The 25,612-nt window shown below is 38.1% G+C and overlaps 1 protein-coding gene across 1 annotated transcript in view; it reads left to right on the top strand.

The window, feature by feature from the left end:
• Positions 1 to 25,612, top strand: part of RIMS2 (regulating synaptic membrane exocytosis 2) — a 788,551-nt gene that overhangs the window by 567,624 nt on the left and 195,315 nt on the right. Inside the window, exons 20-22 of the mRNA XM_054018206.1 lie at positions 8,258 to 8,437; positions 9,539 to 9,648; positions 10,603 to 10,635. Of these exons, the coding sequence (XP_053874181.1) occupies positions 8,258 to 8,437; positions 9,539 to 9,648; positions 10,603 to 10,635 (323 nt within the window). The remainder of the gene's footprint in view (positions 1 to 8,257; positions 8,438 to 9,538; positions 9,649 to 10,602; positions 10,636 to 25,612) is intronic.

The following is a 25,612-nucleotide window of genomic DNA, read 5'->3' as shown; positions in this document are numbered from 1 at the left end:
GCCTGCTGACTTTTTAGTTTCAGTTTAACTGGTAATGGGGAACATCCTCTTGCAGAGCCTGGGGTAGAGCATGCATGTGAGCTCCCCCTGCAACAGTGCAGGAGCAGCATGCAAATGAGAGAAAAAAATGAATGTTTTTTATTATCTTTTTCTGTTCTAGATATATAAGATATTCCTTGCGACAGTATTAGGTACAAAATGTTCCACTGATTATTTGTTTTCCAATTTGACAGTTTCCCTTCAATACAAGATTCTATCAGCACATCTGCAATTAAATGATCTATCAGCAGTTGTAATATAAAAATATATTTGTATTGAAAATTGACATACCAGGTCCTAGCTCCGTCTTGTTGTTTTTCTTAACTCCAAATTAGAAAAAATATTAATTTGGTCCATTTAAACTAATGCTATGGAGTGCAAAAAAAAAGATGCAAGTCTAAGCCATTTTGTTGCACTAGAAACTTAGAATACCTTTATTATTTATCGATATTTCCTAGGCTCAGCTCATAATACATGTTAATATGGTAAGGTATCAGAAGAAAAAATATCCAAAGTTTGTAATTCAAGAAACAATTTGTGCTGATACTCTGTGTACCAATTTTAATTAAGATCAGCACAGCTGTTACAAAAAAAGCAAAAGTTGGTTTGGGGAAGCTATGGTTCAATTTGACATTTAACCAGACTATTAAGAATATTTTGAATATTTTAAAAATCCTTAATAATTATGCAAACTTTTCAAATAATGAAATTAATTACATTATTATGAGAGGAATTAAACATAGGATTAATTCCATGGACTTTGGGCCAAATCCTGACCTTTTTTAAAGTCAATGGCAAAACTCCCATTGACTTCAGTGGGGTCAGATTTACACCCTGCAGGTGGTCCCATTGACATATGGCACTACGGCCTGGTGCAGAAAGTTAAGCAGATACATAAATCTTTCCAGAATCAAAGCCTTTCTGTGGACTCTTACAATTATAATTAAAGATCTGCCAGGGTATCAGTCTTTTAAAGCAAATTACTAGTGAAAAATAAAGGAAAATTACATCAGAAATTGTGTTATTAGTAGCATCTAAGATTTGGAACAAAACCCCAGAAGCAAGGAAATTCAGAGCAGAGGATGAACCTTTGTGTCTAACTATTGTAGGCTGAATTATATGTCATGTATTTCATTCAAATGTAGTGTTCAACCCTGAAAGGTTCTGTGAACTCAAACCCAGTCCAGCAAAACACGCAAGTTTAATTCTGAGCCTGAGAACAGTCCTGCTGACATCAGTGGGAATACTCATGTAGTTAAGTGTTTTTCTGGATTGGACTAGAGTGTTCAGCACCTTTAAGGAATTGAGCCCTTATTGGGCATTGTTTCTGTTTGTATTGCCTGATATAGCCCTTACTTCTCATTCATTAAATTACATGTTCAGTTGGGAATTTTGAAAATTGCTACCGTGCATATACATCTTTCCATTTTAAGGTACCATTTTAATTAAATATTTAAGAGTTTTCCAGTGAGTGGGTGAATTTATGTATACACTGAATTACCTAGGGGAAAATAGCATTTTAAACATATAATGTAAGACTTAATTCTGGATTTTCATGTTTGAATAATTTTAGTATTTCTATTAACATTGATATGATTATTTTTAAGAGGTTTAGTGTACTCAGTTGTAGGGAATGGGCTGTGGGAGAGGAGAAGGCAGCAGAAGAGAAGCGAGATTAGAGGGAGAGAGTCAAAAGTGGTTGTTGAGATACAAAGCACCGCTGAAAGGCAGTTGTGTTCCTATAGGTGGTGGGAGGAGGGAGAAGAGGTCCCATGAGTACAAGAAACCTGGGGTGATTTTTTTTAATTAATATATTCAAAATGAAAGCAAAAGGGTGTTTACATTTGTTCACATTCACATAGTAAAAGGATACTTTGCATAAATGTCCAACCACTCAAACTGGTTTTTCAAAGATTTTTTGTATTAAAATTTAAAATTAAGGAGCCATACTGAAATAAAAATAAGTCAAGCCATGCCATTGTATGCATGCAGAGGTCCCTGTACCATGTGGGATTGGTATGCTTATTTTTTGAGAAATAATCTTAGGTCTTGTCCACACATAGACATAGTGCATGTAGTGCACTCTGACCTTCTGCTGTTTGACACAGCAGTAGGTCAAAGTGCACTACAGAACCGTTAGGGCTTGTCTTCACTGCAACAGTTAGCTTGAGTTAGTACACTCAGGTTACTGCACTCAAGATATGGTAGCTTGAATGAGAGGGACCACACTTCAAAACAGCACTGGAATTACACATTGATTTGATTAGCGGCACAGTGATTGGATTAGCGGAGTGATTGGATTGGCTGCTGCTGAGTTGTTGTAACTTGAGCTGTTGCATCCTCGCTGCATTAATAGCTGGGGCATCAGCATCATCAGGCTTCAACCTACCCACTCCTGACAGGTCAGCTAGCTCAAGGCCAAAGCACCACTTAACTCAAGCTAGAGATTTTTGTGTGGATAGGAGTCAAATTAGGGGTAAAATTCCAGTTATAACTCAAGCTAACTGTGCTGTGAAGACATATCCTTAGTGCACTGGGTATCAGGGTCCACATGGCCAGTTAGTTCACAGCCTGTTCTACACTGGGGGGGGGAGGGGAATTGATCTAAGTTATGCAACTTCAGCTATGAAGTCAATGTACTTAGATCTACTCACTGCGGTGTCTTCACTGCGGTGAGTCGACTGCTGCCACTCTCCCATCGACTCTGCCTGCACCTCTTGCGGCAGAGGGGTACAGGAGTCGACGGGAGAGCGCTTGGGGGTCGATTTATTGCGTCTAGACTAGATGCAATAAATTGACCCTTGCCAGATTGATTGCTGTCCGCCGATCCGGCGGGTAGTGTAGACATACCCTAAAAGTGGAAAGTGGGATCCTTTAAATTAAGCTAACAATGTCATCACCTCATGGTGCTGTGTCTGCTTTCATTTGAAGTAGTATTAAATATGATCTGTGACAACTGAAGATTTATTAGAAAGATTTATTAATAATTAGAAAGTCCTGAATCCCCTTTCTGAACAGTACACACTCTACTTGTACCAAGTCTTGGATGTTAGTGAGATTTTTTTTTTTTTTTTTTTTAATATTTAAACTGAAATATAATGTAAAGAAAAGCTATTCAGGTAACATTTAGAAGTATTTAAAAAATGTATTAGTTATTTTTTCTCTTTTCTTCCAAGGCCTATGTTGTTGAACTCATGGTATTATTATGAGCTGGGTAAAATCTTGCAATGGGTTAAAACTTCATTCAAACTGATGTGTGAATGCGCCCTTCATTTAAGATAGTTGTAAGAGATATTTAAGGGGCCACACCTAAAACAAGGCTAAATAGAGTGTGCCTGGAAACTACCACCAGGTTGGCGGGAGATTCCACTTGGTATTACGATCAAGTAGGTGGATGTGGATGTGTGTGAGGGAAAGTAGAACACACACACACTGAGAACAGATGAGAACAGAGAAAGAGAAAGAGTCAAGCAAGTCAAGCAGGAGCCTGTGAGCACAGGGTGACCATGGGAAAAGTTAGAGAGAGAGATTCTTGGCATGTTGGCTAAAGAGGCTTCGGCTGTAAACTAAAAAACTGCTTCTCTTTCTTTTGGTTCCTAATTCATTTGTTGAAGCAGGACTTTGTATAGTTCTTGTAAATAAACAAGATTGCATCAAAGAATACTAGGGTGACCAGATGTCCTGATTTTATAGGGACAGTCCTGATTTTGGGGTCTTCTTCTTATATAGGTTCCTATTACCCCCACCCCCTGTCCCAATTTTTCAAACTTGCTGTATGGTCACTCTAAAGAATACCAGTCTCCATCAATTTCTGCTTCCAAGTAGAATGTCCCCAGGGCCCTGAAGTTTGACTATCCGCTCAGGTCAAAGATAGGCAACAGAATTAAGCGAATTGGCTTTGTAGGAAGAAAAGATAGGAAAAAAATGGACCAAATCAGTTTTTTTAAAACTTGCTAAAATATTTCTGTAATAGTTGTTCTAACATTAACAGATGACGTGAGACCATGGTGTGGCATAAAGGTTTTATTGGCACTTGCTTGGAATGACTAGTGTAATTCACTCATGGCATTGTCCATATGTAATGCAACCATCCCAAACTGATGTCAATGAAGAGTCAGATAATGAGTGTAGTTCCACTGAAAATCTTTATACTATATCATCACTTTTCTCTATATAGTTATAACACACACACAATAGTATATGCCATATAATATATGATTGACTATTCACATACATTACTTTATTTATATTTTATTTACTAGAGTAGATGCAAGCATTGAACTCTTTTCTGCACTAAATACTATACCAGAACAAACTTTTTATATTATGTTAAGCTTCTTTATACGTATTTGATTATGATCCTCATAAAAATGAAATTAACCTGCTGCTGCTAACTAGTTACAGTATTTCTCTATCTCTGTGCTGTTACAATGAACTACTCCTTCACATCTTCGCACACTTCCTGTTACAATATTCATGACTCAATGGTTATTACTAGAAATCTCACTTTTTGCAGACATGCTTATTTATGTTATGCTAACAGAGGATCTTGTGTCTGTGACTAAACAGCAAAGTTCCTATAGCTAGTAGAAGAACAGCATGTCCGAGGATTGAAATCCAGCAACCTTCCACGGACACTGACAGGTATCCCATTGGATAATAGCTGGCCTATTCTTGAAGTAATGATTATTAGATATTGTACCTTTTGTATTTCTCTTGTTATTTGCTAAGTGTTTCTAGAAGTAGTGAAAGCCTGATATGATCACAAAAGTTGCATTAAAAACCCTTCCATAGTGTACATTTACTTCTAGTGTACTTCTGTTTCTTCAGTTCTTTGTTACAAGGACATATTAACTACTTTCAAAATTTTAACAAACTGTGATTCTAACTGGCCTGCTGCTATAACCTACTTTTTATGTATTGTGCACAGTAAAATGAATATTGCACATGGGATGGCAGCTAAACTATGTGAAGAACGTCCAATTGTTTTGGGAAATAGTGAGATGTCTGTGTGCATGCACTGGCAGCTTTTATGATTATTCACTGTTGTTTGCCTCCTAAAAGTCTTTCTGTACAAATGCATTTGGATAAATTACTATTTATTCATTTGATGAAGATTCTCCTGTTTACTTGTTAAGAAAAGTAACATTCATTTTTGAATAATTAAAAATTAGAAATGCTAACTTGGTGTATCGAAAAAACTATTAACTTTGGACATTCCCAGAATATGAGCATGAACCAATGCACATAAATTAGTAGTTAACTCAAGGCATTGTAACCTTTCGAGTTAGATGCTAGTGATCAGAATTTACAATTATTACTGTATACTAGGGGAGACTTTCCTTATAACATCTTGGTAATTCTAAATTTTGGCCTTTTAAAGTGTTTATTTTAAACTTAGAATAGCCAGAGTGCTGTTCTACATGGTGGCTTACAGAAAGCTGAAACTTTGTCAATGTGATAGATATACTTGGTTAAGATGTAAACACCTACTGATCCATTCTTCCGTCAGTGCGTGGGAGAATTATATGCACAAATCTCCCACACGCTGATAAGAGAATAGACCACCTAAAGTGAATGTTCTTTGCCAGTAGAGATAGAAGGATGGTGAAGTAGGTAGTACTAAAGGAGAAGTGGGAGGCCATACTGACATTTCATTCGATTTAAAAATGAAAACCTTTGCACAAAGTCTATTGTTAATGCAAAGGAGTTTCAAAACACTTTAAGTAATGCTGTGGGTGTTGGATAGCTTTAACTTTGACTATCTATTTTTCCCCTTTAAAATGCTTTCAGTAGTTCATATGAATAAATTATATTCATATTGGATAGGATTTTCAAAAGCACCTTAGTTACTCAGGCACTCAGGTCCCACTGAAAGTCATTTGACAGTAGGACTTATGCCCCTAAGTTGCTTAGGGGTTTTAAAAAATTTCATCCATCCACTGTTATGGCCAGATTGTGACCAATACAGCCATATATTATAGGTGAGGTGGAGCCGTATTTCTGCAGCTGGTTCTTTGGTTGGCATTGTATCTCTTCTGCAGATTACAGCATGTGCATCCCTTCTGAAGAGGATGCAAGGACCAGGCACTGCTTGACCCCAGACAGCAAATCCAACTCCTATAGTGGGCAGAGACTTCCTCTTTTACAGAGATGAGCACGGAAGCAGCACTAGTTCTACAAGGGTTTTCTCACTCCCTTAGTATAAGAACTCCTGTTGTGCTTGGCCCCTCTGTTGAAGGCAGAAGGAAGAGAGAGAGATGTTCCTTGTGCCAACTCCTTCTCTTTCCCACCTGCACAAGGACTAGGCACAGTCTGGCTTCAGTCATGCACTGTTTTTATAATTCAGGTCTAGGGGGTAATTGCTTTCTTCAGAATTTATTTCTGTAACCAGAGAAAGCTTATTTTTTCACCACCATGTGGATGCTTGACTCCCTTACTCATCATTTGTAGCACTGAAACCCTTCTTTAAATGGTTATCTAAGCTAAGCAACATCTATTACAAAGCTAAGGTTACACTTCTTTGTTTATCCACAATGTTAAAGAAGCGAGACAGTGGATGTTTTGGCTGATCAAGCTTCCCATTCAGAAACAGAATTGATAGAGCCAGAAGAAGACTTGAGGTAATCTTTGTGCTTTTGTGCCAGGCTAGTTTTACTTCTCCCCTGATTGTCAGTGCCTTCAGTTTATAATTACCATGATGTGTCTCATTGTGGTGTGTTTTGTTTGTTGGGAGCTTTAGAAGTAGGGTAATGGTGGCTGGCATTATTCTGGACCTGCCTGGGAGAATTTCATTTTGTTTTCTAGGAATCCAATTATACCTCATGGAAGGTGCGAACAGACATTCATTTTAATGACTCTTTTATCAAAGCACTCAGCAAAGTTAGCAGCCCTAGAGAAAACTTTGCTCTGCTTCAGTACAGTCTTTTATAAAAATAATGCTGTTAATAACGTAAGACTCTTCATAATGAGGCTGCCTACAGTCTCTCTCTCTATTTAAAATAATAATTAAAACTTGACTTTTTCTTACATTTAATCACCATCCAGTCACTCTTCTTATTAACCAACTTTATTGTAAAATACAGGTCTTAGCTGTAGGAAGAGCCTTAAAAGGTACTATTAGGTTAAGAGTTTGTAAATCTGTCGAGATTCCATCAACTCCATTGGAGGTGTGTGAGGTACAAATGATAACAGATTCAGTCCAACTAATATGTACAACTTAGTTTTAAAATTTAAAATAGATGTGTATATTTAAGGAAGTTGCTAGCCAACTTTTTCCCCTTTGTATTTCTCTTCGCAAGCAAAAGGATCAGACTATAACCTGAGATAGAAAAGTATTACAGAAATCCAATAATTATTTCAGTACAAATGAAGATGAACCCCACAAATTATTTTGTACTATATCTTAATTTAGTCAGGTGTTTTGGAACCTCTTATTTTCTTTTGCGCATGTTTTCCTTTCCCATCTCAATTTTTTCCTCTTTCTGGCATTACACTGGCACCATAGATCAAGAAAACAGGAAGATAACTTTTACCAGAGACAAATCTTATGTTACCCTGTGGAACATCTGAATGTGTACTGTGATAGTGGTACTAGAGGTCTCTATTAACCATAACATTGAGTACTCTAACTTTATGAAACCATCCTTAATGCATGGCGTATATATTAATAGATGTCCTTTGTTTCTGAAATTAAATCTTACAGCTGACATCAACATACTGTAATTAGATCAGCTATAGCTTGTAACTATTTACTGTGGGCCTTATCCTGTGAACACTTGTTCATATGAGTAGTGCTAATGAAATTAATGTAATTGGTAAGAACTACTTATATGAGCGAGAATGCAGAACCAGGCAACTTATTAACATCAACTAGGTTTAATATTCTCTAATCAAATCGATTTTTCCTTCAATGTTTGGTGTACTGATGTAGTTGGTTAACAAAATAATAGTGTTTACTGAGAAATTGCCTGGAAACAGGTTATAGCATGGAAAGTCATTATTGAGACACAGAAAACATTTTAGCCCATTTATCCAGAGTTTTGGATAAGAGACTGCATACATCTATAAATACTGTATGTTATCAAGAAGCGAACTCAGAAAAGTTACCAAAATGTATTTAACAATGATTTTTCTCCAAATCAATACCAAGCAGCATGTTTTATAACTAACAGAACAGTTAAAGGTCAACTGAGCTGCTTTTTGACTAACATTACAGGAATTGTGAAGCACCAGATAGACAGCCATATCAAAGATCCAGATCAACAGAACAGCGTCCTGTGCTAGAGCGGACCAACTCCCGCTCCCGATCCACAGAGCGTCCTGACTCAAACCTCATGAGGTCGATGCCTTCATTAATGACTGGAAGATCTGCCCCTCCTTCACCTGCCTTATCGAGGTGAAACAGACAAATCAAATCAATCAGACTAATTCCCTTTGCCCCACCAACTCACATTTTATTTTCCCAGTAGTTAATTGGTATCGCCTTCCATCTTTGGCTGATCACTAGTAGCTGTAGATACTAACCCTGTCAGTGCCAACACACTATTTATATTCTATTGTGGATATAATGGTGTGGCTGCCATTGTAATTTGTTTACTAATGTATTTAACTACATTTGTTTTGTGATTTCTCATTTATCAGGAATCCCGGGTGATTTCTCACATAAAGCACCTCATAAATATCATGTTCTTCTCTTTCAGAATGAGAAATTGTTTGTGTTCATCAGACATCGCTTATGGAACAGCCATCATAACAACATCAAATGAAACTATTTTTTTTTTAAAAAGTTTCTTTAAATGGATTGTACTAACGTTGTGTATTAACCACTGTTTTCTCTGAGTACATTTTGCTGTGCCATAGTCTGTTTTGTTCCTGTTTAAGTACATTATTTTACTACTGATGAAGAATTTTGCCAATTTATGTAAACTCTCTTTAGTGCAACTACAGTAAAGAAAGTATGACTATATGTGGAGCCAATTTGGTCGAGTAGGAAGTTGAATGAAACAGCACCTCAGTTTAGGATTATAAAATATATTTCTTAGCTTTCTGATAGTGAAAGCTAATTATATCAAGAATCAATTCCTGATGTCATTTCTCACTGTTTTACTTCATTTTTACTTAGTCCAACCCAAAGCTTAACTGAATATAATGGAATAAGGATCTTAGCATGTGGCCCCTAGATGGTTTTGTATGTATGCGTGTATATAATAAAAGCACACATGCACATACATGAATACATACACACAGAAAATATGCAGTCATCTACACAAACATATTACATTCAATATTTAGCCTTATTTGGCTTTTTTCTTCAGCTAGAGTTTTCTCTGTTTAATTGTCAGCTAGTCCTTCTATGAAAAAAGACAGCAGTACCATTACAGTACCTCAAAGGTCCTAAGTTCACCAAAATTTTCTTAGTCATTGTATTACCTCTGTAGGTATCTAAGGATGAATGTGACTTTTAAAGGGCATGTTTTGTTTGATGTGTGTTCTGTAGGTCACATCCTCGAACTGGGTCAGTCCAAACAAGCCCATCAAGTACTCCAGTAGCAGGAAGAAGGGGCAGGCAGTTACCACAGCTCCCACCAAAGGGGACATTGGAAAGAAGTAAGTGATATTTTTTTGTGACTTCAGAATTGTTTGTGGATTGCTAAAATGAAGCAGGGATTGGTTATTATTTACTACCTTTCTTTTGGAATTAGAACCTAAAGGTCTTGAGTTTTTCCTGTGTAGAACCAGTATTTGCCAATAGTTTTGTGTTTTGTATCATCCGCCATTTCTTTCAAAGTCAGTCTAACATCTACTGCTACTTGAATTAAACTAATCTATATCATCAAAACAATTCAGTAAACAGAGACCAAAGTGGACTATGCATTGATTCAATTCTGTTCCCATTGAAGTCGATGGACATTTTGTACTGACTTCAACAGGAGCAGAAGGTCCTATATCAGTTGCTTTGCATTTTGTTGATAAAACTCTGCTGTAATGAATGTGTTTCATAAAATGTCTAATCCTGAAAGGTTCTGAGTGCCCGCTGTCTTCCCTGGTTTTGAGAATGTAGCATCCTTTCTAGGATCAGGATCAGTGTGTGGTAGAATAGTAGTACAAAGCTCCTAGCAACAGTCAAGGAAAAATCTCATAAGTACAAAGGATGATTAGCTCATGCATAAATATAGATATCACTCTTGACACAGAAGGAACAGGAAAAAGGTCATCATCTTTAACAACAAAAATAAATACCAGCAAGATGCTTGGCGATGCATATTTTATGGATACTGTCAATACTGTTCCTTTGAATGCATCATGAAAACATTGTTCAGTAGACAAAACATTTTCAGGAATCTTCAAAATCATAGGAATAAAACTACATTTTTGGCATCAAATATATTTTCAGCTTTTCTATTGATAGTATATAGACGTGCTTTGCAAAATCAGTCTAAATGCCCATGCACTCTTTTTTTCCTCCTTATGAAGATGTATGTTATACCTTTTGTAAAAGTGCTATTGTTTTTAACCCCTATTCTTTGGTTCCCCTTTTTGTTTTATTTTTATTCTCCCTAGACAATGGAGACAAGGAGATAGAACCTTATGAAGGTCTGTACATAAAGGAGGGTTTGTTTTCTGCTTGCAAGGCTTTTTGGGAGGCTGTATAAGCAAAAATAAACCCAACTGCAATTGATGTTGCTTGATTGCATAGACTTTTATTAGGTCAGTGGAAGAATTTGTGTGATAATTATTCACTCATGTATTTTTCCCCATTTGTAGTTCATAAATTGTACAGTGGTCAGCCCTAAAAATGTAGAATTTTGCTTTAGATAACTACCTAAATATGGCCGCAGTTGAGCAAAGTAATTAAGCATGTGCTTAACTTTAAGCACAGAAGTAGTCATATTGCATTAAATGAGACCACTTCATGTGCTTAAAGTTAGACACATGCTAAAGTACCTTACAGAATCAGACTGTATGTGATTCCTTAGATAGTATAGGAAATATTTAGGCCCTGATCCTGCACAAACTTACCTGAGTTGTCCTACTGAAGTCAGTTAGACTACTCATGTGCATGAAGTTAAATACATGTATTACTGTTTGCAGTGTCAAGATCTTAGGCGTGTATTTAAATTTAAGGACTACAGTAGTCCTATTAATTTCAATTGGGCTTCTCAGTGTGCTTAATGTTAAGCCTGTACATACATCTTTATGGGATTGCGGCATTAGTGTTCACTCCAAGTACACATGTAACATTATTTTGTTGTCTAAAGCAATTGCTGAATTTTAAGTCACACCTATTGGACCGAGAAATAAAAATTCCCTGAATCAAGGTAGTCTTAAAAAAAAAGCAATAAGAATGTTGCTAAAAATTAATCTCCCCATAGAAGTGAAAAATATTTCATAGAATTAATGCCAGCTTTGATACTCAATTTTCTTCATGACAAACCAGAAGATATCAATTGCAGTCCTTTTTTATGTCACTGAGGGTCTATACATATCTGTCTCAACTGATTTTTTATTTAGTGTTTATGGTGTTTGTTTCAATTTTGGAATCAGACTCTCCAGATCATTACCCTAGTGTGTACTTTTCTGCAGTGTCTTTTGTGTTATGAAAATGCTTATATCACAGTTAAATGTAGTCTAGTTATGCCAGGAGATAATATACTAACATGACATCTGTGCCATTGTTCACTATATTTGTATGTTCTATCCTTTCCCCCAACCCTTTGTCTGTGTTATCTATTTAGATTGTAAGCTTTTGCGGCTGAGACTGGCTATTACTCTGAGTTTGTACAGGGCTTACTACAATGGGGCCCTGTACTCAGTCAGCTCCTAGGCACTACCATGATAAATACATTTTTAAAGATTATAATATTCGTTTATGAGAAATTTAGAGTTGTTGGCTGTACTGATATATGAGACACTACACTGATGGTTTCAAAGGATGAAATGGTATTTTGTTATTACCGAATATCAATCTAAAAAGTAGATTTTTCTGAAGATTTGGGTTACAGAGAACTGTAAAGTACATAGCTATTGGAGTTAATATACAATCGAAGTATGATCATACGTTCAGGCCATAATGGCTAGACCTATGGCATTTTAAATTTTGTATATATATATATATATTTTTCTATAATATGTGAAGAAAAAGTATAAATGTAATTAAAGGGAATATGTAGAATAAATATAAATATTTTACTTTTATATACCCTAGCTTATCTGCCATAACCTTCAGCTATCAATCTTTGTCTCAATAGTCTATATAGTTTTTTTCATGTGGTAATTCAGGAGCCAGGTAACTCCATTTTGTGACTCGTTTTATGCAGTTACTGGTAAGTAACCTCTGACTGCGATTCAATGAAATTATGATTACTATGCTGTCATTCTGTGTGGCTTATTGCAAAGGAAGATTGCATTTTACAAAAAAAAAATAGATACAATTTTAAGTATGTGGATCATGTCCCAAAATATTGCTGTTGTTACAACAACAACAAAAGCATGCAAGATTCTGATGATGCTCAGACTGAAAACCAGTGGAACCCGGAACATTGACCACAATGGAAGAGTTATTTAATTAATAAATAATTAACAAAACTGAGTAGAACACTGAGGCAAAAAGAACAGCATTAAAGGCAATAGCAAGTAAAACTGAAAGTTGTCAGGAATTCTGCAGATTATTATTTATCATTATAAGTAGCGCGATAGTACGCAGAGACCACAGGCAGGCTCAGATGCTCATGCTAGGCATTGTACTAACACATGCGAAGAATTGGTCTGTAAAAGTGATGTAAATGTGGCTAGAAAGAGGGCAAACTTTCCCATGGTTTAAAGAAAATGACTGTAAAATATAGGATTGAGTACTGTATGTGGAATATGCTGTATTATATAACTTCCTTGCATTTTAAAATCCAACATTTTAGCTTTGACCAGTTGAAGTTCAGATGTTCATGTAACAAAAGAGATAATTAAAAATGTATCAAAGGGTAACAAACAGGAGTTAGTCCATGTCATCTCTGTATTGTACTAGAAGGAAAAAGGTTTAAAAAAGAGCATGATCTGTACTCATTTCAAGGTCAGACACTTATTACACATGTCTGAAGAAAAATAGTAAAAGTCCTGTGATTCTAACTGGGAACAAATGAGCTATTCACAGCTCCCCAATCTAGGTCCCCTTTTGTTGTAGCTGAGAACTCAGCTTTTAGTGTGGAACAGCCTGAAAGCTTGCTTTAAACTATGGTGACTGCGTGTGGCAGCCAGGGGCTGGTCCATTCTCAAGAGCATAGTAGGGAATCCACAGTTGGCTAGATCTGCCACATTTATGACCTCTTTGTATTGATAAACCAATACAAAAGTGTTGTACTGCAGTGAAGTGTCTGGATCTAGAAGGTGGTTTGTTTGTTTGTGTGCTTTTTAAGTATATAATATTTCAAGGGTATTTTTCAGACTAGAAAACACTTATTTTTTATGTTGGATCCTTTCTTTATAATTTTTAGGAATATTCTCAATATTTTGTTCTGGGCTTTAGCTACACAACTCCTTTTAGTATTAAGTGGAGCTACACAGCTAAAACTGTGTGTACTGAGCTGAACATACACCTCCTACAATTTTATAATGGGTTGGAGACATCAAAAGCTTATTAATAGTGAATGTTTACAACTATTGCTAATCTAACAGGAGGAAACTAAGAGGTTTTACTTTATACGTTGCTGAAATGCAAGTCTTGGTTCTACTTGGCTTTGGAACAAGGCTAAATTCAGTAACTGCCTGCAGTCTATATTTTAAATATAAACCCCATGAAATTACTCTTAAAACTATTTCAAATATCGGACTTCTTGACTTCCCATATTTTAGCCCTATCTACTACATTCAATTATAGCAATAAGACTTTCCACTTCAAAAGATTTTGAAACGCTTTGAAGTGATCGATGCTTCACTCATTATTCTCCAAAGAAGTCATAAATTATTGATAATCTTCTGTGTTTTAATTTGTAAATAATTGTTTATTAAGATCTATACTACATTGAAATTATAATAGAACCGGTAGCAACATCTATAGTTAAAGTTGCATAATACTTTCTGTTGTAAGATCCCATTTTCAATTGCTAATAACTTAACCAAACTTTAAGTGTTGGGGCTGAAATTTTCCATGTATGCTCTCCATCTCAGGCTGATTTGCAAAAACTACTGTCCAACTGTTTCTTTGAAGAGCTCTAATACCTCCATGCTATAGAGCAGGGACTTGAAATTTAGCAGAGGGATAGTGTGAGGGCCAATTCCTTTTTCTGTCCTTATGAAAACCCACTCAGATTTATCCAAGTTCTAAGTCTGTGAGCATCATCCTTTACGTATGTTCAGTATAGCCTTTAGAGCAGGGGTACTAAAATGTCTGAATGTTCCATGTGCCTTAAACTTTTTTCAGCCCAACATGAGCTCATTACATGCCCTGAGTATACGCCCATCCTCTACTGAACGTGCTATGGGAGATGCAACAGCTTTAGGCCAGGGATCAGCAACTTTGGCACGCGGCCCATCAGGGAAATCCGCTGGCAGGCTGGGACAGTTTGTTTACCCGCAGTGTCCACACGTTCGGCTGATCGCAGCTCCCAATGGCCGTGGTTTGCCATTCCAGGCCAATGGGGGCTGCGGGAAGTGGTGGCCAGCACATTCCTTGGTCTGTGCCGCTTCCCGCAGCCCCCTTTGGCCTGGAACAGCAAACTGCTGAAATCTGATGAGGTTCAACAAGGACAAGTGCAGAGTCCTGCACTTAGGACAGAAGAATCCCATATACCGCTGCAGGCTGGGGTAAGCAGCAGTTCTGCAGAAAATGACCTGGGGATTACAGTGAATGAGAAGCTGGATATAAGTTAGCAGTGTGCCCTTGTTGCCAAGAAAGCTAACGGCATATTGGACTGTATTAGTAGGAGCATTGCCAGCAGATCGAGGGAAGTGATTATTCCCTTCTATTGGGCAGTGGTGAGGCCACACCTGGAGTATTGCATCCAGTTTTGGTCCCCTCACTACAGAAAGGATGTGGACAAATTGGAGGGAGTCCAGAGGAGGGCAACAAAAATGATGAGGGGGTTGGGACACATGACTTACAAGGAGAGGCTGAGGGAACTGGGATTGTTTAGTCTGCAGAAGAGAAGAGTGGGGGGGGATTTGATAGCAGCCTTCAACTACCTGAAAGGGGGTTCCAAAGAAGATGGAGCTAGGCTGTTCTCAGTGGTAGCAGATGACAGAACAAGGAGCAATGGACTCAAGTTGCAGTGGGGGAGATCTAGGTTGGATATTAGGAAACACTATTTCACTAGGAGGGTGGTGAAGCACTAGAATCGGTTACCTAGGGAGGTGGTGGAATCTCCATCCTTAGAGGTTTTTAAGGCCAGGCTTGACAAAGCTCTGGCTGGGATGATGTAGTTGGTGTTGGTTCTGCTTTGAACAGGGGGTTGGACTAGATCTCCTCCTGAGGTCTCTTCTAACCCTAATCTTCTATGATTCTATGATCCTCTAGAGTAGAGGTCTGCTTGGGCCTAAGTTTTAGGTCTGACCTGGACCCAACTTAGACCCAAGCCCACCCAACCTAAGAGAGTCAGGTTGTTTTCTGACCCAATCCTGAGCCTTCCTTCTGAACCTGAATCAGATCTACTGCTGCCATCTCCTGCCTATGGGATCAGCTCTCCTCCTCCTACCCATGAGATGGGTGAGACAGTGGCTGTGTGCCCTGTCTGCCACATCCTGCTGCACTGTGCCTGCTGTAGAGGGAGAGATGCTCTGACTCACCAGCACACTGTCTCCAGAGCACACACAGGATAGCAAGGTGACGATGGCCTGCAGGGACGGGGCACGCAGCTGATATGGTGACAACCCCAAAGGCAGAAGGAGGGAAGCCAACCCAAGCCTGAGACAGTCCATTTGTTTTCCCACCTAACCCAACCCAACCACTTGTTCTTTTGGGTTTAGGGTGGGTTACAGGTTCTACTCCAGGCTGGGAATTAAACTCTGAATTCCTGATTCCCAGTATTTCTCTGCTATCAATTAGTTGTATAAACTACTGGCAAAGAGTGTGTTGCATTCCCCTGTAGTGTTGTTTACTACTTTAATTCAGTCTATAGAGGTCTGTGCTATGAACTTAAAGGTGCTGTGTACTCTACTGATGACCAATGATAATCAATATGGGTCCATATGATGGAATTTCTGGTTTTTCAGTTGCTCTTAAAAATAAGGGTGGGGAAAAGAGGGAAATTACCTATGAGGTTGAAAAATAATTTTAAAAGAACATTATGGTTGCAAAGTCAAGTACTCAGAAGTTAGGAAAAAGACATGTTAAGGTTGTTCATGTAACTTTAATTTGTCTTCCTTGCATATATGAACTGTGATACAGCCTTTAATTACCTACCATTCTGCCACCCTTCTCTCCTTGGACAAGTCACTTAGGGCTTGTCTACATATGTAGTTATTTCTGATTAACCATTCTTAATTAACTCCATGTGTGGACATTCTCATTCCACATAGAGTTAATCTGGGATAATGTGCACATAACTGTGGCCCAGTTTACACCACCTTATTTCCTTGCACTGGCTACCTTGATTATTGCCAGAAGCTCAGAGAGGAGAGTAGCTCAGTTATAATATGCTTCCAGTCTGCTCCTGTGGTAGTGCAACAATGCAATGCCCCTTGCTTGGAGCTTGTGACAGCCCACAGTTGAGTCCTGTATAGTATCCCTGGGTACCAATAACATTCTAGATCAGTTTTGCAAACTTTTGGTGGAACCGATCTTGTATTTCCATTAACACAGCCATAGCAGACCTAATCCTGCTCCCATTTAAATCAGTTTTTCTGCTGACTACAATGTGCTATTAATAATCTGAAATATCATAACTTTATCGTAGAATTCTAGAGAAAAATCTAAGCACCCATCTATTTCCATTATACTGACACTACTTATTGTCTAAATATTAATATTAATGCCTTGGTATCGGTAATTTTAAGTTGTGAGTACAAACTAGAAAATCCCAATATCTAGGGATTCAGTATACTGGTTAGTTGCACAATACGTTTACAAGTAAAATTATAATAAACCTATGTAGTAGTGCAATCATTAACAAAGAATTAGAAAAGGAACATCACAGTCAGTGAGGAAGCAAAATACAAATATTTCTTTTAAAATTTTGCGAGAAACTGTCAATAAGTAACAGAAAAAATGTAATGTTAAAAATAATTTAAAACAAACCAAATAAACTAATTGCATTCAAAAATTTGGGTTTGTGAAAGGATAAGTGTCCAACTGAACATGCTTTTTCTCTGTCTACTGTAGTTACTATGGTCACAGATATTTTGTATAGGAAGAGTTCTGGTTCTTTTTTATATGTATTCACTGGTACATTAAATAGATCAAATAAGATTTATATTTTATGTTGTTTATCTTATTATAATATACTATCTGATGTTGTCTTTACTGACTGTTTTGCACTTTTTCAGATGGCAGTAAAATCTACATATACTTATGCTAGCACTTTCATTTTAATTGTAGTTCCTAAAGAAAAGTCAATTGAGTTAATGTTTTTGTTGAATTCTAGGTTTTCTGAAATTCAGCTAACTTGCTGTTTAGTTACAAATTGAGCATCATCTTCCTTTTTTTTCCCTTTGCAAATAGCTGAACTTGGGGGAGGGGGCATTATTTCACATTGCTCTTTGGGGGCATATGCAGGTAACTTTCAAATTCTTACTGATGATTTGCCCACATATTTAAATCAGCTGTTCACTGATTGGAGGATTGTTGCAAGAAAAAACAAAACAAAACTAGAGTGGATGCTTTTACTTTAGATCTTTAAAGCTTATGCTGTGTCTGCTTTTCTCTGCTTCAATAATTATTGTCTGCTTTTCTATGCATCACTAATTAATTCAGAGACTGCCAGGTCAGGAATATTAAGGGCCTCATCCTACCTTCTTTCCTTGCACAAAAATGTCATTGAACTAAATGAAAGTCATGCATAAAAAAGCAAAACAGGATTTGGTGCTACTAGAATTAGGTGCGTCCACATACACAGGATTTATTTCACCCTTGATTCACTCAAAAAAAAAAAATTTGTGCCAAATAGTGAGGAATTGTATATTATTTATTTGACATTTATTGTTTATTTGATCAGCTTGTAACAACGTATACATGTTTTTGTCTCACTTTTTTTTCTGTTTTGCTTATATGAATGCAGAAGGAGATGAAGAAAACAAGCATATTGGAGAGCAGGGGTCAGAGGTTGAGGCAGGTCTGTCTGACCACATCTGCATATCCCCTTTAGATATGTTTTCCTATGAGCACATATGCAAACTTCTCTAGCTAGCTTGGAAATATATTAAGATGCAAAAGCCAGACAGTAATAATTTCATTTTATTTAAGACCAAAGCAAACAAAAACAGTGCATCATGGATTATATTAAATGCTTACAGGAACACTGTCAAGCATTTCCCAACCAAATGTTCAACCTACAAAATTGTTATAATCTTGTCATCTGGATTCTAGAGATCCATTTTCATAAAAATCCTCTGTTCTGTCACCAAGAACAAATCTCACCATTTATTAAATGCATAGTTTTGCAATATTTTTCTTGTGTTGCTGCAGAGATAGCTATCCAATCATCAGAATAAGCCCAGGTTAATTAACAAGAACTGTGCTAACATTAGTCATAGTGCTTTTGACAAGCACGGAAGTAAAGACGTTGTCATATTGCTTTGTTGTCCATAAAAAATACAGATCAGTAGAGAAGTGATTGCGAAGAACAAAATTAGCACAGAAGATTATGTTATTTTAAAGCTCCTAAGTATGTATTTCAAGCAATGGCCCTGATCCTGCTTGCAAGAAATTTCAGTTGATACAAATGGGAGGTCAAGTATGAAGAGGGCTAGGGGAAATCAGGCCCGCTTGGAGGCTAAAAAAAACAAAATTTGAAACTTTTATAATTGATGCTGTCCCTTGTAAATCAAATAGACATGCAAATGGTAAAGAATTTTTTTAAAAATTGTCCCAAATACCTGTGTCCTCAAAATGTTTAGGATAGCTTATTCTAATAACAGAAAACATGCTTCCTACAGTTATAATAACACACAGAGCTCAAAAGGATTTATTCAGCTGTCTACACTTTTGCAGCCTGGCTCTCAAAATTCTTCCTTAAAGGAAGAATGTTAAAAAGATGTAAATGTATAATTACACACATTACAATTTAAGTAGGTCAAAGACAGTTTATCTGTTACAATTTTCAGGTTAAAGCTCATCTCACAAATAATTTGTTCTGTGGATGTAGTCTTTGACCTATAGCATTTATTTATTTTCAGAGTGGAATTATTAGAGCAATGTAGTTGTGCCTTTGTGATCATAAACACCTGCTATTTTTATTAAGTTGCACATTTTACATTATTGTTTTTTGTTGTTGTGTCTGTGTATATGTATTGTGCAGTCATGTGATAGTTCAAACATAGTGCATGGATTTGTGTTTTCATAGTTTGCACTTTCCCCTTGTGTGCTATGCTTAAATAGTTCATGTTATCATTAGTCTTAATTATTAATCATCATTGTCTGTTTTTAATGTCATAAAGATTATGAGGAAAAACATCAAAATCCACCAATTAATGGGAGAAAAGGCAAGTTTATAACATAGTGGATTTTTGGGTATCTGGAGATTTATCAGTTGTATTTTGTATTGCATGTGTCTGTGTTTCTTAGTTATATTGATTTAAAATAAGTAACTCCATTCATGTTTAGCTTTTATGTTCTGTCTTACTTTCTTGAACCTCTTTTAAAATTATTTTTATCTGTGTGATTTTTAATCTTTCTTGGAACTAGTAGTTCCAACATTTTTGACCCTTATTCATGATACGATACTGAAGTTAGAATTTACACCTTCTTAATGTGTAGTTAACTATTTACTGCAGGGGGTCAAGTTTTTCCATCTTGGTGCTTTCCATTAGTCCAGATGCAGAAGCTCCCAATCTGCTAAGTCCAAAGGGACTGAGTAAACTTTATAATAATTTACAGAGTAGACTGCATTGTCATCCAGTTTTTACGTCATTTACCTAATCAGGCTATATATTTTGCAAGTTTGGCACATTTTTACTAATCACATTACAGTGGAATCCCCTTAATTGGTACATCCTGGTGGAAATAGGCTCATGCCATTAGACAATCTTCCCAATTATCTGGGCCTTATAGGAATAAATTTTTCTTGTAAATATTCACTTCTGTTTCGTGAAAATAAGCACAGTATAAAGCACTCAGACTCTCAAACATATAGGTTGACTTATCAGTCATAACTGGAACAGGAAAGCAGCATGAAGCACCCACAGGGTTTAACAACAAGATTTTTATACTAGAAAATACCAATTCATGTTTGTAAATTACTGTGATAGCTTTGAAGACATCCTGTGTGCCATTTATCCAGCTTTTAGAGATGCTGAAAAATGCATTACACTGACCCTATTCCATCAATTAAGAAAGCTTTCTTTTATCAGCGGGCTGATTACAGACTAGATAATAGTGCCCTATCTTTATGCAGTGGCACAGAAACAAGAGTAAATATTCCCCTTACCCTCCCTCTCTCCCTACAGCCCAAGAAAGGGCTAGCCACAATGTCAAGCCCACCACTTTGGGGAGCCCACAGGCTCCTCCCAAGAACAAATTGGCAGGGAGGACTAAAGTAGGCATTAGGGAAAGCCATGGCTCTACCTTCCCCTAGGCTGGCTCATCGTGTGCCTGTTGTGTGGTCTTTTTAGAGGTGTGTAATCAATTATTTCTCTCTCCCCACACCCAGTGCAGCCAGGTTGTCATATTACACACAATGGGGCAGTGTACCTTGCACTAATCTGTTACTGTATACTCCATGCTAAAGCATAATCTAGCCCTGACTGAACTCTACTGTGTAAACATTATTGATCAGATTCTGTGCTTCAGTGGTAATTACCAGATAGTTCATGGATTATATTGCATTGTAGGGCCAAATCCTGGTCCTATTGAAGTCCTGGGGGTTTTGCCATTGGCTTCAGTAAGACTAGAAATGGGTTCTCATTGATTAAGTTTATAATGTATACAGTTTGCTTTCAAGCACAATTTGTCTTCATTAATTGAATTACAAACCTGTCCTTTGCATATTTATATAGATCAAAAGACTTACTCTATACAATGAACTGTATATTACTAAACTGTATTCAGAATAGTTCACTTTCATGTATTTAGTCATTTGTCTAATGGGACCAGTTTACATTTTGTTTCTTTCAAAAGCTTCTGTTGCACCTCAGAGCTCCTTGCCTCCAAAGCAGCAGAGTTTGTGTCCGATTCTTGGGCCCAAACAGCCTATTTCCAAAAACATTAAGTCCCCCTTGACTCTGCTCCATTCCTGTGTAATTGTTCTCTTTTCATTTCTGTTATGTGACACTGTTGGATAATGGTTTGGGCTTCTGAGAGAAAGCTGCTGGTATTGTTCTCCTTCTTTTGTATGTGTTAATTAGGGCTCATAATAGATGATATACTTAGAGCTGAAAACCTTTCTGTTTTCTCTTCCCTTGTTCTTTATAAAGTTTTACTTAATTTGGATTTGAATATTTGTGTCAACTTCTACTGTGATACTTGAGCCTTGGGATGGAGTAATATGGTATCAATTGGGAAGTATGGTGAGATCTGATATAAATTAAGAGGAATTCACAGAGTAGATTTTGCAAAAAATTCTGTATTGCATCAGGAAGAGTATCACGAAGTAACCCTCAAAAAAATCACATGATATCTCATATAGCCATTAAAATTTTAAAGGTATGAGAGTGCAGATACCCACTAGGAAGAGGCTCAACGTAGAGGTCTGAAATGTTGCTCGCTGCCTCTATGAAATATCTTATACTAGTGGAAATCGTTTTATGCCTGTATATGTTTCTTTGGAGCAAGAACAAGTTTCAGCTCACAGAGTTCCCTACTAATCAATTTATAAGGAAAAAGGGTTTGCTCTATCCCAGAGTGGTCATAGAATTTGTCCACTCAAACCAGCAAATGTCCCAAGGTCCATGTGGATGTTAGAATATGTGTAGATACCAGAGGAGGGATTCACAAGGGGGACTTAGGTGCTGATTGCCACTTTAGGTCCTCAGTCCAACATTTAGGTGTCACTGGCATTCACAAAACTACCACTCAGCTGCTTCCTAACCCTATAGTTGACTAAAGTCCCATGGCACCTGAGCTTCTATTTTTAAAGTCCCCCAGGAACCTACATTTCAGTATCTGGGCATTCACACAGCTATCTCAGTCCTGATAGTACCCCAACAGCTTGGTGCCCCACAGCCACAGTGGGGTTCATAAACTAGGCATTCCCCCACCTATCTTGTCTTTGGGACCCAAACCGGTAGGTGTACTCAGAGCATGCCTAAACCCCCACAGAAGACACTAGAGAAAGGCGGGTGCTTGCCTGATTATCTTTAGCATAGTGGTTAAAGCAGCCACGCAGGATGTGGGAGACCTGGATTCAAATCCTCCTTTGTCTGATGTAGGGCAGGGAATTGAGTCTTTCACCTTTCAGGAGAGTGCCTAGCCACTGGGCTATGGGTTATGCCTCTCTCAGTGTTTTCTGTTAAAGCTGTTCCACAGTCTATAAATAATTAAATGTTCAGTGGAGCAAGAGAACTGGAACTAAAGTCTTCCCCTTTCCCAGGTGAGTTACTGAATTGCAGGGCTATAGAGTCATTCTCTCTCTCTCTCTCGCTCTCTTACCCAATGGATATTTAATTTGGCAGAGGAGAAAATAAATCCCAAGTCCCTCACAACCCACATTAGGAAACCTGAGCACTAAGCATTGTGGCTCCCAAGTTCACCTTTTGAATCCCACCCTGACTGCCTCTGTAAAGCTACACAGGCCACACCATAGTGTGCCATTGGCTGCCTCTTCCTCTGGCTGAATACTAGTAGTCAAAGAGGGGACCCAGCAGGAGTTAATGATGTGTGGGGTCTGGAATGGAGCATGTTGTAGAGTGCAGCTGCTTCCCAGTTCCATCCCCTTTGCTGGCTCTGCACCCAATTACCCACAGAGCCCCAACCCCCCAAAAATTTGCAGGGTTTCAGGATTAGAGAGTAAGAATGCTACAAAGGCAGCATTTTTATGCCTCCTGTTCTACTTTTTGTTTTCTCTCCACTGGCATAATCATAATCTGGCCCTGTGTGTTATGCTTTTATAATGCATGCCTCTCTGTACATGCCCTGTCCTTATCAGTTTATAAGTGATATGTTTATGTAAAGTTTTTACTGTATTCCTACCTGGTACATTTGTCATGTTGTAACTGTGCTTCATTTATTTTTCAAAATATAAGATGAATGTAATACTGATCTATTTGTAAGGATTAAAGCTTTTTCTGGAAATAAAGTTAAGCCCAATGTGACCTTGCCTGCCCACTAACCCACCCAAATGTAACCTACAGTTGACTGACTTATCTGAAGTATATCAGATATCTGAGTCAGTGTTACATGAGAGTGGCCATACTGGGTCATGGTCACAGTGGCTCATCTAGCCCTGTATCCTGTCTTCTGCCAGTGTCCAGTGCCAAGTGCTTTAGGAGGAATGAATACATCCCTTGTCATCCACTTCCAGTTTCTGGCAAACAGAGGCTAGGGACACTCAAAGCATGGTTTTCCATCCCTGCCTATCTTGGCTAATAACCACTGATGGACCTATACTCCATGAACTTATCTAGTTCTTTTTTGAACCCTGTTATAGCATTGGTTTTCACAACGTCACCTGGCAAAGAGTTACACAGGTTGACTGTGCGTGTGTTAAGAATTCCTTCCTTTTGTTTGTTTTAAACCTGCAGCCTATTAATTTCATTGGGTGACCCCTACTTGTGTTATGTGAAGGAGTAAATAACATTTCCTTATTCACTTTCTCCACCTCAGTCATGATTTTATAGACCTCTATCATCAGGGGCGACTCTAGGCACCAGCAAAGCAAGCAGGTCCTTGGGGCAGCCGATTTGCAGGGGCGGCAGCTGGCAGGGAGCCAGCATGGGAGCTGAGAACCAACAAGGGGCCCTGGGAGCTGTAGTTCCTTGGTTAGCTCCCTGCCTATAGAGCCAGCCCTGGAGCAGGGAAAAAACTACATTTCCCAGCATTCCCTTGGCTGCTATCAACAGGAAAGGGAGAGGGAAGGAGTATGGTAGCTGAAACCTCATGCTGCAGCTTGCTGTGAATAGAGAGCTCACTGCTAGAGCCGAGTGGCAGTGTGAATGGGGAACAAGTATGCCCAAGGAGTAGAAGGCTTTGCCCCAGAGATCCCCTTCAGAAGACATCCCCAGCCTAGATTAGGGATACTTGTGTGACCTCACCTTGCACCCCCCAAAGAAAGAATTGGGTGGACTAAAGGGAGGTACGTGGATCCCACTAGAATTTAAAATGAAAAGTAAGGGAGGGGAGGCTCACTAGACCTGGGCAGCTTTAGATACAGTACCAGGGTAGGAGGATTTACACTTCTGAGCCATGGAAGCAGAAATTGACTTTTCCTTTCCAGATTTAGCTAATATTCAGAAAGGGAATCTAGCATCTGCCTTCCAGATTTGAACACCTCAAAATTCAGGAGTGCGCAAGCTCAATTTGGGCAGCTGTTACTCCATTCCTCCCAAATCAAATATACGGATCCACTGTAACTTGCTGTAGAAAAAGTAGGATAAAATTGAGCAAGAAATGCTTCCCAGTGGTTATTAGGATTGGAATTGCTATTTTCAACAGCCATTGCCTTTTTTTTTTTTTTTTTTTTTTTTAGTTTTATTTGTTTAAAAGGAAGACAGTGATATTGCATTGGCAAATTCCCCATAGAAACAAAGAATGGAACAAAAGAATAATAAAGGCATCTCAACTTTTCCTCATTTATGGAGGACAGTCTTATAATATGCATCCAGATAGCCTTCAATCACACAAGCTGAAAATTGTTCCACTTTACTGCAGTTCTGTAACCATATGGGAACCAATCCTGTCTGTGTTCTGTGCACATCCAAAATTCCTGCTGAATGACCCGCCCTGGGAGCAAGTTACCAGTGACCCAGGGCTGGGGTGGAAGGAGGGTGCAGGCGGGGTGGGGAGAGCCCAGGGGTGGGGCAGCAAGGGGATGCGGGGGGGAGCCCAGGGCTGGGGGATGGGGGCAGCCAAATTTTTTTTTGCTTGGGGCGGCAAAAAACCTAGAGCCGGCCCTGTCTATCATATCTCCCTAAAGACTTCCAGTCTTTTTAATCTCTCTTCATATGGAAGCTGTTCCATCCCCCTAATCATTTTTGTTGCCTTCTCTGTACCTTTTCCATTTCCAATATGTCTTTTTTGAGGTGGGCCATCCACAGCTGCATGCAGTGTTCAAGATGCTGGTGTACCATGGATTTATATAGAGGCAATATAATATTTTCTGTCTTATTATCTATCACTTTCCTACTGGTTCCTAACATTCTGTTAACTTTTTAGAGTAGATGTTTTCAGAAAACTATCCACCATGACTCCAAGATCTCTTTCTTGAGTTGTAACAGCTAATTTAGACCCTATCATTTTGTATGTATAGTTGGGATTATGTTTTCCAATGTGCATTAC

Source organism: Malaclemys terrapin, chromosome 2 (genome assembly GCF_027887155.1).
Source record: "Malaclemys terrapin pileata isolate rMalTer1 chromosome 2, rMalTer1.hap1, whole genome shotgun sequence".
Taxonomy (NCBI): domain Eukaryota; kingdom Metazoa; phylum Chordata; order Testudines; family Emydidae; genus Malaclemys; species Malaclemys terrapin.
This window is presented reverse-complemented; position numbering and strand designations above follow the sequence as displayed.